The sequence below is a fragment of the Cylas formicarius genome, unplaced genomic scaffold, assembly GCF_029955315.1.
Source record: "Cylas formicarius isolate icCylForm1 unplaced genomic scaffold, icCylForm1.1 PGA_scaffold_7__23_contigs__length_41026272, whole genome shotgun sequence".
Classification (NCBI taxonomy): Eukaryota; Metazoa; Arthropoda; class Insecta; order Coleoptera; family Brentidae; genus Cylas; species Cylas formicarius.
The window spans coordinates 31,112,142-31,125,987 of record NW_026844352.1 but is presented as its reverse complement, the minus strand read 5'-3'; the positions used below and the strand labels follow the sequence as shown (position 1 = coordinate 31,125,987).

Sequence of the window (13,846 nt, the reverse complement as noted above, 5' to 3'; positions counted from 1 at the left end):
AATCGTAGAACTAGGCATAGATCAAGTCCCAATTTTGATGCGAATCCGGTACAGATCATTGCTATTCCGTTTTTTACTTAGCGAAGTCGCAAGCCAATTTCAGAGTTTTTAATTTTATGCATGCTACTAAGTAAAATTATCAAATCATCTGTGTATGCTGATTTTATTAAAATTTTAGTTCCTGATGCTGTTTGGTAAGCGTAAAAATCCATTTTCGTATTCGCCTTTTCATGAGAACATTCGTAATCATTTACTTTATTTTTTATTACGCGATTTTGTTAAGTTTGATAAGAATAGCAATGTTCTTCCAAATATTTTTTTGTTATTTTTTTTGAAACGATAATTTTTTAGACTTTAAAAAATCTGCAAGTTGAGTTGCGTTTGTTGAGGGCCTGAAATTTTAAATGGGATTGCCGCCTACCCTGATGTTCTGAGTCTTTGATTGAGGGTCTAAGGAATGCAATTTTGTCGAAAGTATGAGGCATTGTTGATCCGATCGGGTTCAGGGAATAAAATTCATCGATAATTTCTACATTTTATATTTTTTGATTCAACCATTTCCACCTGATATTTCAATGTTTTAACCAAAGCTCTCCGTTTTTAAACATTTCTCTAGTACATGCAAAACGAGCAGGCGGCATTGTTGCTAGCTGAAACGTCAAACAATTTTCAATATTGTATACTTTTTTAAAACAGTGTTTATTTTGTAAGAAGCGGAGTGACAACCTTCAAACTGAGTTGAATTTTGGGTTAACTCAACGTCAGCATATTTAAAACGTCTTAGTCAGCGAAATAATTTTAAATAACAATGTTTTTGATATTTTTCATTAAGTCCTTTTTTTTTACACAAAAACATTTTTTCTTCGTCATTTTTAATTTTGGAAACAACGTATTGACAAACAGAAAGTATATTTCAAAACATTACTTTTATTTTAATACTAGTCCGGATTGGTTGACAAAAGAGTGCACTTATTAACCATCAACTTACCTGTTTGTCCGCAGCTACCAGGAAATAGGGACCAAAAAAAGGTAATCTACTTAGTTAGACTTAGTTCAGGTTTCACTAACAGCTGAACAAATAGATGGCAAATTAGACAAGCTGAGATACAATAATAATTACTTCAAATAAATATCAATATAATCTTTACATTATTTGGAAATTTGTTGATAATATTTAATTAATATAATTAATTAATTAATTAATTAATATAATATGTACAGTAAAAAAAAATCAAACCTTACCTTTACAGCATGATATTGGAATTAATAACTTTGAAATGCTATGGAATAACATCACAGGAAATTATCTTTAAAGTTATGACATAAAATCATTTTAATTTTAATGTAAATTACAAAAACACAAAATCCGTCGTTAACAAAGTGTGTTTAAATAAACCGCCAGTATTTTTTTTTATTAATAAGTTCCCAGTAGGCCACCTTGGCAATAATTTCCACATACAAATTTTTGATTTTATAGTATATATAAAAATAATCTGAACTAATATTGTTTACTTTTATCGCCTTTAATCTACCTTTAGGCCGTTTAATTATCAGTTACATAAAAATTAAGCTTTAAGAAATACGAGTAGTACTTCGAAAAACCCCACAATTACCGATTGTGTGTGTCGTAGTTCTTTTTTTAAATGAAAAAAATCTATGGATAAACAATACGACTCAATCGTCCGATACAATTCAATTCCTCTCGACCTTCCAATCCAAACAAAGAAAATATCATTTATAGATTTCCAACTAATTCTATGTTTAAAACGATTTCATCACTCGCCGATCAATCCATCCGTTTGCGTAACAAAATTTCGTTGGTGCTTTGATTACGGATAGGTAAACGCGGATGCCAGAAATACCGTTTTTAATAAATTTGTTTTGCTACCAAAACTCAAATTCGTTTTTAATAAGTAACCGGGACACATAAACGTTGTAGCGTACTTCATCTATTAGATATTAGCTATATTATTTGGTTTTTGCAACAAATAAGGACGCGGTTATCGTTGCACTTTACGATAAGTAATTTCGCACGGGTGCGACGACGCCAACAGTTTTGGGCGACACAAAAACCACCGACGCTTTTCCGATGCGTTGCCGACGCGAACTGGAGAAAAGTACACATCAAAAGAACATAACATGCAAGACCAACAAACGAGAAAGGGATAAAGGGATTCGTAAATCTGAGGATTTTGAGGCGCCACTATTGCAAAAAGTGCCCAATCGGACAAAAGAGGTGCTGAAATGCATATGAGTGTCTACTTTTATCTGTGTATAAATGCGTAAAAAATATAATATTACAGAAGACAGATTTTTTTTGTTTTCATCACGACATCGAAAACTGCTTCTTGATGCCACCTAAAAAAATTTTAAAGCCAGCTGCGATTTTTAATACAATAATAATAAAATAATTTTAAAAGTAACAATTTTAGCAAATGTCGCTTTTTGCTCGACCTCATAGTGCCGCTCGGAGTTATGTCAAAACAATACATTTTTTATCAAAATCTTCAAAACCAAAATATAAATAAAAAATATACAAAGTGGGTTTTTGTCTACATGACATATATATGGCGGGGAAGGTTTTTGGCCAACAAGTTACCAGTTTCAGATTCTGATTAATAATAAGAATCTAAGTTATCTGAAGAATCTTATAAAAAAACATGAGAATTTATTAAGCAACTATTGATTAATAAGAAACGACCTAAGTCGTAAAATTGACAACAACCCTGCAGAGATATCCACACCTGTTCTAGATGTAAGATTATGTAGCTTTTCCCCAAAAAACTCTACATCTTTAAACAGGATAGTTCGAATCGCGTTATAAAGCAGTACGTGAGATAGAGTTTCATTTTAGTGGAGACGCGCACCCATTAATACCTAAAATAAACACTTTAAAGTCTACTTTTATGTTTAAGTAAACACTCCTTTCTAAATTTGTTAAAAAGTTCGCGTGTTTCTCTAAGAATAACAGGAACTACACATTCGCTTAGTTTTGTCAACCTAGGTTGTATATTATTTTAAAGAATGGAACAGAACTTCTTATTTTAAATAATAATAATGATTTTTTAAGTACCAGTACTTATTAAGGTTATTATTATTAGTGTTTATTCTCAGTATTTTAAGGAATTAAAGAAACATCCGAATTACCGGTAGGTAGTAGGCGAGACAGTTCTAACATATTTTTAGAATGCGGCTCGTTTATTCAGCACTTGGTCCGATTGTGTCAAATGAAACTCGTGACTAAAATGATGTTTATCAAACTCGTTGGTGCATTCGGTCCTCCCAGCTTTTGTAGCAAAAAATTAAAAGAAATAGAAAATCACATATTTTTACAATTGTTTATAATTCAATAACTTTGTAAAGGATTGTTTATTCCAAATATATTAAATAATTAAGAATATGGGAGCTCAGTTATTGACTTGAATTAATCTACATGATTATTAACTATAATATTTAAATGGTTTCCCCAACTAATTGTTTCCTTACTCGAAACCCAGAGTTATTTGATATCGGCAACCTTATTCTTTAGCCTATGTTTCATTGCTATCGTTACGGTTTTAGCGCTATGATTTTAAATTAAACGTGATTACGTCCTCGTCGCCAATCAAATCCCTTCTGTATTAATATAAATTAATCAAATCAAAATCATACAAAAACGTATCAGATATACCAGGTGAAAATCGGTCCGTGCTGCTGAAAATTGTGGGATTATTTGATTTGTTGTATGCAATTCGCTTGTGTTGCTTTGAAGGTTCCAAATCATTTGTTGCAAAATGAGTATTACCAAAATTAGTCTCAGAATTCGTAGAAATGCCACCCAAAGACAAGCGTTCTAAGGCAGTCTAAATACACATACTCCACAATTACGATATTCGCAATTACGGTAAGTCTAGATACGTTGCTGAGTTAACGAGTCGCAATTAGCTAAATATTGATAAAAAGGTATTTATAAAAAATATGTTATCACTTCTTTGAAGCAACGTTTTTCATGTGCTTTTCATTAGTGTAAAAACTCGACGCGATATGTGTTTCATTTTCAATCCAACTTTTTGGCTAATTGTGGTGCTCGCGGCGCTCTGCGTCCATTTCTACAAGATTTACACTCACGTGAATTATATACCCGCCCCTCCATATTTGCCGCTACTAGGTCACTATTTCGACTACGCTGATGAAACAAGTAAGGAAGAAAAAATGATTTTTTTTGGCGAATACTTTCATAACATTTTTAGCAAGTCAATTTTTTTCGCCGATCTGTAGAGTAGCAAGTGGTGCTAAATATGTTTTAATTTAATTTGACACAACTAACCTTATCCAGAAAACTATCCAGGGCCCCAACAATAATAAATTTCACTAGGTACATAGATGCATTTGTTAACTTCTTTTCATTGTCACTGCAGTCGTCTTCAGGTTAATACTGTCGACTGGATATGCTAAAACCTTGTGAAAGTTAATAAAGACAATGAAAGTCCACAATATCTCGTTTTATCGACATCTATGATTGACTATGATCTTCAAACAAAACGCGCTTTTAAGGCATACGGATTTGGGATACATTAATGTTTAAAAATATTCTATATGTTTTATAAACCCAAAAGAAAATCTTTTTGAAATCTCATAGTCGTTTAAGCTCTCTTGTAATATTATAGAATCACATATTTAGTTCGTTTCAGAAATACTGGATAGAGTGAGTTCGCATGTTTATAAGTATGGAGGCATTATTAGACAAACGGTGGGTCCGGTAAAACCGAGTTTGCAAACGGCGAATAAAGATTTCATGCAATTTCTTTCCCAGAACGGGAGATATACCATTAAAGCTACGTTTTACCGTTTCCTCCACCCGTGGCTTGGCGAAGGATTACTCACAAGCGAAGGTAAACGATAAAATGCTGAAGTTGCATTTTGATTTTGGGCAAATATGTTTTTTGTCGACATGCGGATATTCTGGGCTACACCCGTATACCTAATTAAATACCTATAATAAAGTTTTTAAATAGTGTCCCGAAGACCAGTTATCTAACTATTGTATTGTAAGGTTTGTATAAATTTTGAATTAGATTAAATGCTTCAAAGAGACTGGAACTAGCTTTTCTATAGTTGAGACAACTAGTTTTTTTTTGTATATAACTTATTTAACTTAAAATGTGAAAACTAACTGATAAATTGGTGCTTCACCTACATCGAAAACTACTGCTCCTTCTTTTTAGTCCTCCGTAGTTATGCTTTTGAATGAATTTTGAAATATTTGTGGTCCACGATTTTGTGACGTCAGATATTATTACGATCCACGGCGCCGATATCCACAGTATCACTGAGGAAAAATTAATCAAATCTCCAAAACCTGACAACACACTCTGATTTATGCGGGTTATAGTGGATGTTATGAATAGCACTGCAATTTTTTGAAACGCGATATAGTTAAGGCTATTTTCCCACTTATAATAGTTAATGGATATTCGATAATAGATTTAATGTGTTTTTCTACTTCCGTCTGTAATAGTATATTATGCAACAAGTGCGATAAACGGCATTTGACTCACGAGCTTATTTGACACGAGCGGAGAAGTGTTTAATAAACGAGTGAGTTAAAAAGTTTACCGAACGTGTTGCATACTATACTTTTTCTACGACCGTTAGTTTTTGGGTACATTTTCGCAAAACAACACGAATACATTCACTGACATGACGGTCAGAATTGACAAACGTCAAAATTCAAAGCGTGGAAAATATCCCCGAAAACATCCGATTGCTCCCAAACCCGTGCGGTAAAATCCCGGAAATGTCCGAAGGGGCTCGAATTCATGGGAAACGAAACCTACGTGGTAAAATGACACTTCCCGCACGCTAGATCGGTGCGTAATTAAGTATTTTACAGACGGGAGTAGAAAAAATACCTAATTATCCATCGATCTAGCGTGCGGGAAGCGTCACTTTGCCACGTCAGTTTCGTTTCCCGTTTCGGAGATATTTCCCACGCGTTGAGTTTTGACGTTTGTCAATTTTGACGGTTATGCCTGTGAATGTATTCGTGTTGTTTTCAGTGTACCGAAAAACTAACATTTTCGGGATTTTACCGCACGGGTTTGGGAGCAATCGGATGTTTTCGGAGATATTTTCCACGCTTTAAATTTTGACGTTTGTCAATTCTGACAGTCATGTCAGTGAATGTATTCGTGTTGTTTTGCTAAAATATACCCAAAAACTAACGGTCGTAGAAAAAGTATAGTATGCAACACGTTCGGGAAACTTTTTGAGTCACCCGTTTGTTAAACACTCGCTCCGCTGCGCTTCGATCGTGTCAAATAAACTCGTGAGTCAAATGCCCTTTACTGCACTTGTTGCATAATATACTATTAATCAGTGGTTCCCAGTCTATTTTTCTCATAGAACACTTTCCAAAATGGAATTAAATGCATTTTCCTCATGCCATGTCAAGTCTCCCGTGGACTCCTGGAGCTCCAGTTTGACCGTTTTGGGAACGAAGCATAAAAAAGGATGTTGTGTTTTCTGTTTTTTTTTTTTTCATTTCACAACGATTAAAAAGTTCAACTGATTTGTTCCGAATCATATTTTTCACTTTTCAGAGGTTAAAATGTTGAAAATGTCGGGTTTGCTAATTTTGCCTTAGCAACTTTGGATTGTTTTAACATTTTTAATTTACCCGCTGATGTAATATCGATTAGAAATTATTATGTCCACACGTAGCTTGTTGGAAAGACTAAGAAGATATTCGATCATAACAAAGCACTAACTTAAGAGAGAACAATCTAATTGAAAAAAGATATTTTTCTCGTTTTCTTCATTGAATCAATGATTTTCGGCAGAAGCGGATCCAAGTTATAACAATAACTTGGATCCGCTTCCGATTATACAAAGAAAACATTGAGAGGGCCTTCAACAAATCTCGAGATAAATTTTGGAGAAGGCGCCAGAGATCCTGCAATCTATTAAGTGAATAATTAATTTTAAACTATTTAATAAAACTAGGCGAAAAATGGAAAACAAGGAGAAGGGCTTTAACGCCTTGTTTCATGCAGACGTCCGTACTCAAGTCATTTCTAGACACGTTCGAAGAAAAATCAGATACTCTCGTGAAGATTTTCGAAGCTCATTTGAACGAGGAGATCAGTTTGGTCCCGTTTGTGAAGCGTTTCACTTTAGACGTTATTTGCGGTATTTATTTGCAGCAATTAATAGAATTCCTTTAAAACGTCTCTTTGCAGCAACTGCTATGGGCGCAGAACAGAATATACAAGAAAATGTGGACTCCAAATATCTGCATAGTGTAGAAACGCTTTGTGAAATTTACACTCTACGTATGAGAAGCGTGTTCAAGAGGTTCGACTGGATTTATTACTTTACCGAAGATCGTCGCAAGGAGGTAGAAGCGCTTACAATTGTTAACGATTTACTCAATGAAATAATACAGAAGAAAACTGTAGTGAGGCAGAAAAATGACGACAGTAACCGAAGAATGGACATGTTGCATCTGTTGATGAGAATGAAAATTGATGGAAAGCCTTTATCATTTCATGACATGAGGGAAGAACTCAACACCTTCCTTTTTGCAGTAAGAATTTTATTAAAGCAATGAAAAACACGAAAACATTCGTTAAGTTTAAACTGATCGCAAGTACAAGTTTGAGACATCAAATACGTACATTACAGTCGAGATATTGTTTAACAGTCATACTGGTATGAGAATCATTTGACACTGACAAATAGTAATGAACATGGATTTATGAAATTGTCTTTTCGTATTGAATTTCTGAATCCAGATAGGTATAAAAGATAATTCACACACCTGCAGACTATCTGGAGGATAATCAAGAAAATTTCAAAGTTTGAGATATTGTAGCAAAAATATTCCATAAAAAAACAAACTCCGTTTAACACGTTAACTGCCGCTATGAGAAAATCTTGCCTCAATGTGTCAAACTTTTAAAAAATCTTGCTTCGTTTTCGAGAAAAAAACAACTTCCAACTTCATCCAGACTCCTCGGAATTTGGTACTTTTATGTGGAGCGATAAGATTCTAACTTATCCCAAATTAAATTAAAATTATTGTTGTAACTTTATTTAAAAATACAAATGTATGTGGAAATTAATCTTTAGAAAGAAAACGTGGAGGTAAGTGAGTGGAATGTAGAACCATGCGCGGAAAATCATTCCCTTCTTTACGAAAGTATCAACGTCGATTGTGTCAACTCTAAATATAGCTATTAGATTATATAGTGCACTGAGGGGCCTCAAGTGACTTTAAAATTTTCGTAGGTTATGATCCTCCGCTCAGTGGCATCCACTCACTTAACTCCTTTTTTCGTGAAGATTTAATGGAATCTGGACATATTTTAAGAAGATACTGCCGCAAGAATACCGCATCCAAATTTATTGACGATCTGCCAGCTGCCATGTTGGTTGATGAAAACGAGACCTGAAATGTTGAGTGGACCTTCTCAAAAAAAATTTCACTTCAATTATCAACATAGGCAGGGCCTCTATATCTCTGGTAGCTAATAGTATATTATATTATGAAGTGGAAAAGTAACGTTTTCCGCACGCTAGATCGGTGTGTAATTAGGCATTTTACAGACGAGAGTAGAAAAATATGTTTTTCTACTCCCTTGTCAATTATACACAGATACCAATTACATCGAGGTTATGGAAAGTGTCATTTTAAGACGTCAGTTCATTACCTATCGCTGCGAGTCACTTCGGATAAATCCGGGAATTACCCACAGCTTGAACAGCTTCAGTTTTATTGCTTGTGAATTATGATGGTCATATCAGGCGTCACTCAGTCGTAAAAAAAGTATAGTATACAACGGAACGCTCACACTCAAAACCCCCTGCAGCTCCATTTCTACCTTTTATAGCAAAAAATGGAATTAAATTTATTTTTGTCACCGATTTGGGAACTATGGTGTTAAAGGAATAAATGTTGTGTTTTCTGTTATATTTTTTTCCAATTCCCAACAATTACAAAGTTTGATTCGTTTCGAAAATGTCGGCTTTGTTAATTTTTTCGTACCAGCTTTAGAGTGTTTTTAACATTTTTAATTTACCACGTTGATATATTTATATAGGTATAGTATAAGATGAATGGAAGATTGGATGTTGAGCATTTTAGTGCATGTGAATTTTAAAGATGCCTCAATATTCATTTGAAGAAATGAGCGACATTCGCTTTATGTATGGTAGAGTCAATGATTATGCTCTGGAAGCGAGTAGATATTACGAAGCCTCCGCAAATCGACGGCTTCCTTATAATAAAATGTTGAGTTCAATACATCAAAAGTTGAAGAAAATGGACTTTCTCACCAAATAAAATTGATGGTGGATGATACCGTACCACGCAAAGTGTGGAAGTGGAAGAAAGAGTTCCTCAAGAGGTTGAAGTGAATCCTCATATTAGTACCATCGGAATCTCAACAGTAGAATTATCAGGACCGTTTCATATTTGTTGGAGTGCTGTTTACAGAAGGAGCGAAGGTGTTTTTAATTCCCATGATAATCATGTATATCCATGAGATTTTTGAAAACCAATTTCAATATAAATATAAGTTTTCCATTAACGTTTGGACAGGTATCTTGGGAGATAATAGACCGCATGGTTATGCCTCAGTGTTTAAATGAGCCGGTATATTTAAATTTTTTAAGACATACTTTGCCGGATTTGCTAGAAGAAGAACAGGAATGTTTTTCACGCATATTGGTGCACCGGGTCATTTTATAGTAATAGTTGGTGATTATTTAAATACAACCTATCGAGACCGATGGATCGGACGGGGTGGACGCACTGCGTGGTCATATCGTTCACCTTACTTTAAACTCACTGGACTATTTTCCTGTGGGGTTATTTAAACGAATTATTGTTCGGTTTCTGTTGACAACGCGCAGCAAGTGGAATAGATTATTGCCATGAGATAAGGAATAAATATGGAATTTTCTATAGAGTTAGAAGGTCGATGAGACGTCGTTTGGAGAACTATATTAAGATGAATGGAAGATACTTTGAACATTTATTGTAGCATAAGAAAATAATAATAATAACAATAATATCCACACAATTAAATAAAAGCACTTCAAACATTTAATGTAACCTCGTATCAATTTTTATTAATTTAATGTCGGCCCAAACTGCACAGATCTTACCTAAGGGTGTTCATTTCTAATGACGCAAATTTATGAGGTTTTTGATATTAAAGTGGCGTCTCAACAAAAAAAAGTTGATAGAGGGCCAAACGCTATTTTGAATTAAAAAAGACAAAAAATTACCTAATTATTGGCGTCATTTTTTTTATTAAAAAAATTCGAAAAATTTTGATTAGAATTTGTTGCCAATTAACATACAATGATTTGTTTTTTTTTCTGGAAGACGAAGCAAGATGCGAAACAATTCAAGAGACAAGAACTGCATTTTTAATTGCCCAATTTGAAAAAATAAGGTAAATGTCAGTGGCGCACTTTTTTTGTCAAAAATAATCAATAGGGTGCCTTCCGGGATGCCACTGCACTTAATAATTTTAATTTTCAATTTTAAAATTCAACTAAATAGGTCAAGGGCTAGTTAAAATATTTATTAAAAGCCCATCTTGAAAACTGCATTTTCGGATTCTCATATAAACAAAATTCTTATTTTTTTTTTATAAAATTAAATTATTCCAACGCTATTTCGCGATACCCTGTCTCGAAACACAAACTGATTATTTAGGCGAGGACACATAACGACACTGATGGCAGCCAACATGGTAAAGCAATTTTCACTAAAAATTCCTTAATTAGCTAATCTGTTTTAATCCTGTTTAAAAAATAGGTACAGTTTATGTTATGTTATGCTATAATGCTATTCCTTTTAGGGTTTTGACACTACAGCCTCAGCATTATCTTTCGCCGTCTATGAAATTGCGGCAAATCCTAATGTACAGGTAGATAAATTGTTATTATTACTAATATATACTAACACATTATATATATATATATATATATATATATATATATATATATATATATATATATATATATATACATTGTCAAACGTGTCATAAAGAGAATTTGCGAGTATTTAATTCTATCCTACTATTCGTTCACTCACTATCAACGACCAACAAAATTGTTTTTAACTTTAAGCAGTTTTAATTTTGTAGAATAAAATTTTCGAGGAACAGAAAAAAATTTGGAAAGGGAATATGTGCAATCCAGTTTTGACTTACGAGAGCATAAACGAAATGGTTTACTTAGACTTAGTTGTCAAAGAAGTACTACGGTTATACCCTTCAGTGCCGTTTATAGGAAAACGCTTCGTAAAGGATATTTATTACGGTATGTAGGAGACCTATTTAGTTTAATTCCATATCTAGTTTTTTCTATATGGTATAAATCTTGTGCGCTGAGCTTTGGTCCGACATAAGCAAGACTGAAGCTAGAAAATGAGATAAGAAATCTAATAAGTAAAAAAAATTTGATAGACTAGTATGTTAATTCTAATTCTAAAAATAGTTTTAAACATTGGCAAAGCCGACACTCAATTGTACGACGAAATTATAGTACGTTTGCTTTTTCTTAACATGACTATATAAATAAATCGCATTGTAGAATAAAACTTGAATATATATATATATATATATATATATATATATATATATATATATATATATATATATATATATATATATATATATATATATATATATATATATATATATATATATATATATATATATATATATATATATATATATATATATATATATATATATATATATATATATATATATATATATATATGATGACACTATACTCCGGGATATCATCCGTTCGCTCGTTGAACTCCGACTGGAATATATATATATATATATATATACTTTTTATAAAACTTCTGGATTCCTCCTAGCTAGTTCGATTCAACAAAAACCGACGCAGGAGGAATCCAGAAGTTTTGTGAAAAGTATTACAGTAGCCTGTCGAAGTTTCTTTGAAAAAAAAGTCATTATTTTTGTTTTCGCCGGCATAATCGCAAATGCGTATTACAGAGTAAACTACATAAAGCTATTCCATGAGACCTTTGTAAGCTATAGCTTAGATTTCAACTAGCTACGAATTCAAATATGACTGTAATATAGATTTAATTAGAGCTATGTTTTCAACCAAAAGTAGCGAACATAAATACTTTCTCGAAAACCCTTAAATATGGGTGCTGGGTGTTATTAAACAAAAATAAACAGATATTCATAGCGAGATGAAATCTCCAATAATAGTACACGGTGTCCCATTTAAAATATCAAAATTGATGCTACTTTTTAGCAGAAGCGGCAACGGCGCCGCATTGAAAATATATAAGATCCTTGGTCAACGACCAAAATTTCACAACGATCCTAGCTCTCGTTTGCTATAAACGTCTAATCCGACACCCGCTATCAATCGCCTTATATAAGTTGCTTTATGAGAAAACGGTAATTTTAAATCAGAAACTCTTAAAGGACATAAAAAGATGCTTAGCAAATGTATTTCCATTTATTTTTAAATTATAACCAGTAGGTAGTTATTCTCTGACCATAAACAAAGAAAATGTTACGAATAGTTATTAAATAATTTTGGATAAATTTTAAATTGTTATAGGTGACATCCGACTGCCACGTATGCTGAACTTCTCCGTCTTTATTTATGCTCTACATAGACATCCAGACTACTTCACCGAACCGGAGAAGTTTATTCCGGAGAGGTTTGAAAATAAAGAACTAACGGATCCTCGCATATATGCTCCTTTCGGGGTTAAACCCCGCTCGTGTATAGGTAAAAGTTACTATTAACAAATATGTTACTAAAAGTGTTTACCACTACGAATGGTTTGAGATTGCTGCTTCATAATGGACCCGCGAAAGTTAACTTTATTGGATAACGAACACTTATCGGAAAAGAAATTAATTTAAACATGGGTTAACTTAACGGCCATTTGAAAAATGTTTGAGTTATAATTTTATGAAATTTTTGTAGTTTTTCATAGCTTTAGACTGGACAGTTTCTTAACAGAAAAAATATTTTATACTTTCAGGTCAGAGGTTTGCAATTTTAGAACTTAAAAGTGTCCTATCCAAACTAATCCGGAACTTCGAATTTGTAAATGTCCCAGGTCACAAACTTGTCTTAACAAGCAGATTAAACATAAAGTCACAAACGGGAATACATGTAATACTAAAAAGGAGAAAAAAGTAACATTCTCTCTTCTGTTATTGCAATAATGTTATGTAAACATCAGAATCAATTAATATACATAATATATATGTTATGGTTGTTATCATTTTGCCAATATCTTGAGTTGAATAAATTGATTATGGAACCTCCAGTTCAACTATAAAAAACTTATTTACTCACTTCCCTAAATTACCCAATTATACACTGATCGAGCGAGCGGATAGTTTTCGGAGATGTTATCCCGACTTGAATTTTGACTGATTTAGATTGATATGTCACTTGTCAAAATGTACCCGAAAAAAAGTATAGTACGCAACATGTTTGTTAAACTTTTTAAGGCAACTACACCGCTCATGCCAAAACTCGTGCCTGCTGAAAACATTTTTCCGCACTCATTGGCCGTTTAAAAGGGTTGCATAGCTCAAGGCATATTCTAACTCAAAATCTTAAAAAAACCTTATGCGATGCTCTTGTTCTCTCCGTGTTTAATTACTGTGATGTCGTGTATTGGCCTTGTTTCACAGCTAATTCGTCAAAATGTCTACAAGCTGAAGGAAGCGGGTTGAACGAACATGAAGACGCGGAGCTTGATCCATCGCTGTCTTTATTTCAAAATAATTAAGACAAAACATTCTGAATACCCCTCCGAAAAAATAAC

The 13,846-nt window shown here is 33.2% G+C and overlaps 1 protein-coding gene across 4 annotated transcripts; it reads left to right on the top strand.

Moving 5' to 3' along the window:
• Nucleotides 1–3,987: 3,987 nt before the first annotated feature.
• Nucleotides 3,988–13,333, top strand: LOC132704776 (cytochrome P450 4d2-like). 4 transcript variants are annotated; one of them, XM_060675014.1, is made up of 9 exons: nucleotides 3,988–4,177; nucleotides 4,671–4,729; nucleotides 4,793–4,871; nucleotides 6,985–7,170; nucleotides 7,221–7,567; nucleotides 10,857–10,925; nucleotides 11,145–11,319; nucleotides 12,616–12,789; nucleotides 13,049–13,333. In XM_060675014.1, exons 1-9 carry the CDS (start codon nucleotides 4,024–4,026, stop codon nucleotides 13,207–13,209), a joined length of 1,404 nt encoding a protein of 467 aa, XP_060530997.1. In that variant the 5' UTR covers nucleotides 3,988–4,023; the 3' UTR covers nucleotides 13,210–13,333. The 4 variants fall into 4 exon arrangements, with proteins under 4 accessions (XP_060530997.1, XP_060530996.1, XP_060530999.1 ...); XM_060675013.1 differs by having other exon boundaries at nucleotides 4,671–4,871; XM_060675015.1 differs by having other exon boundaries at nucleotides 4,045–4,177; nucleotides 4,661–4,871.
• The last annotated feature ends 513 nt before the right edge of the window (nucleotides 13,334–13,846 follow it).

What these genes read in the sequence shown, in the direction of transcription:
- LOC132704776 (XM_060675013.1), top strand. Translation starts at nt 4,024, where the DNA reads ATGTGTTTCATTTTCAATCCAACTTTTTGGCTAATTGTGGTGCTCGCG. An exon ending in AGGATTACTCACAAGCGAAG is followed by an intron (nt 4,872 to 6,984) that starts GTAAACGATAAA and finishes TAATAAAACTAG; the next exon opens with GCGAAAAATGGAAAACAAGG. An exon ending in TAAACCCCGCTCGTGTATAG is followed by an intron (nt 12,790 to 13,048) that starts GTAAAAGTTACT and finishes TTATACTTTCAG; the next exon opens with GTCAGAGGTTTGCAATTTTA.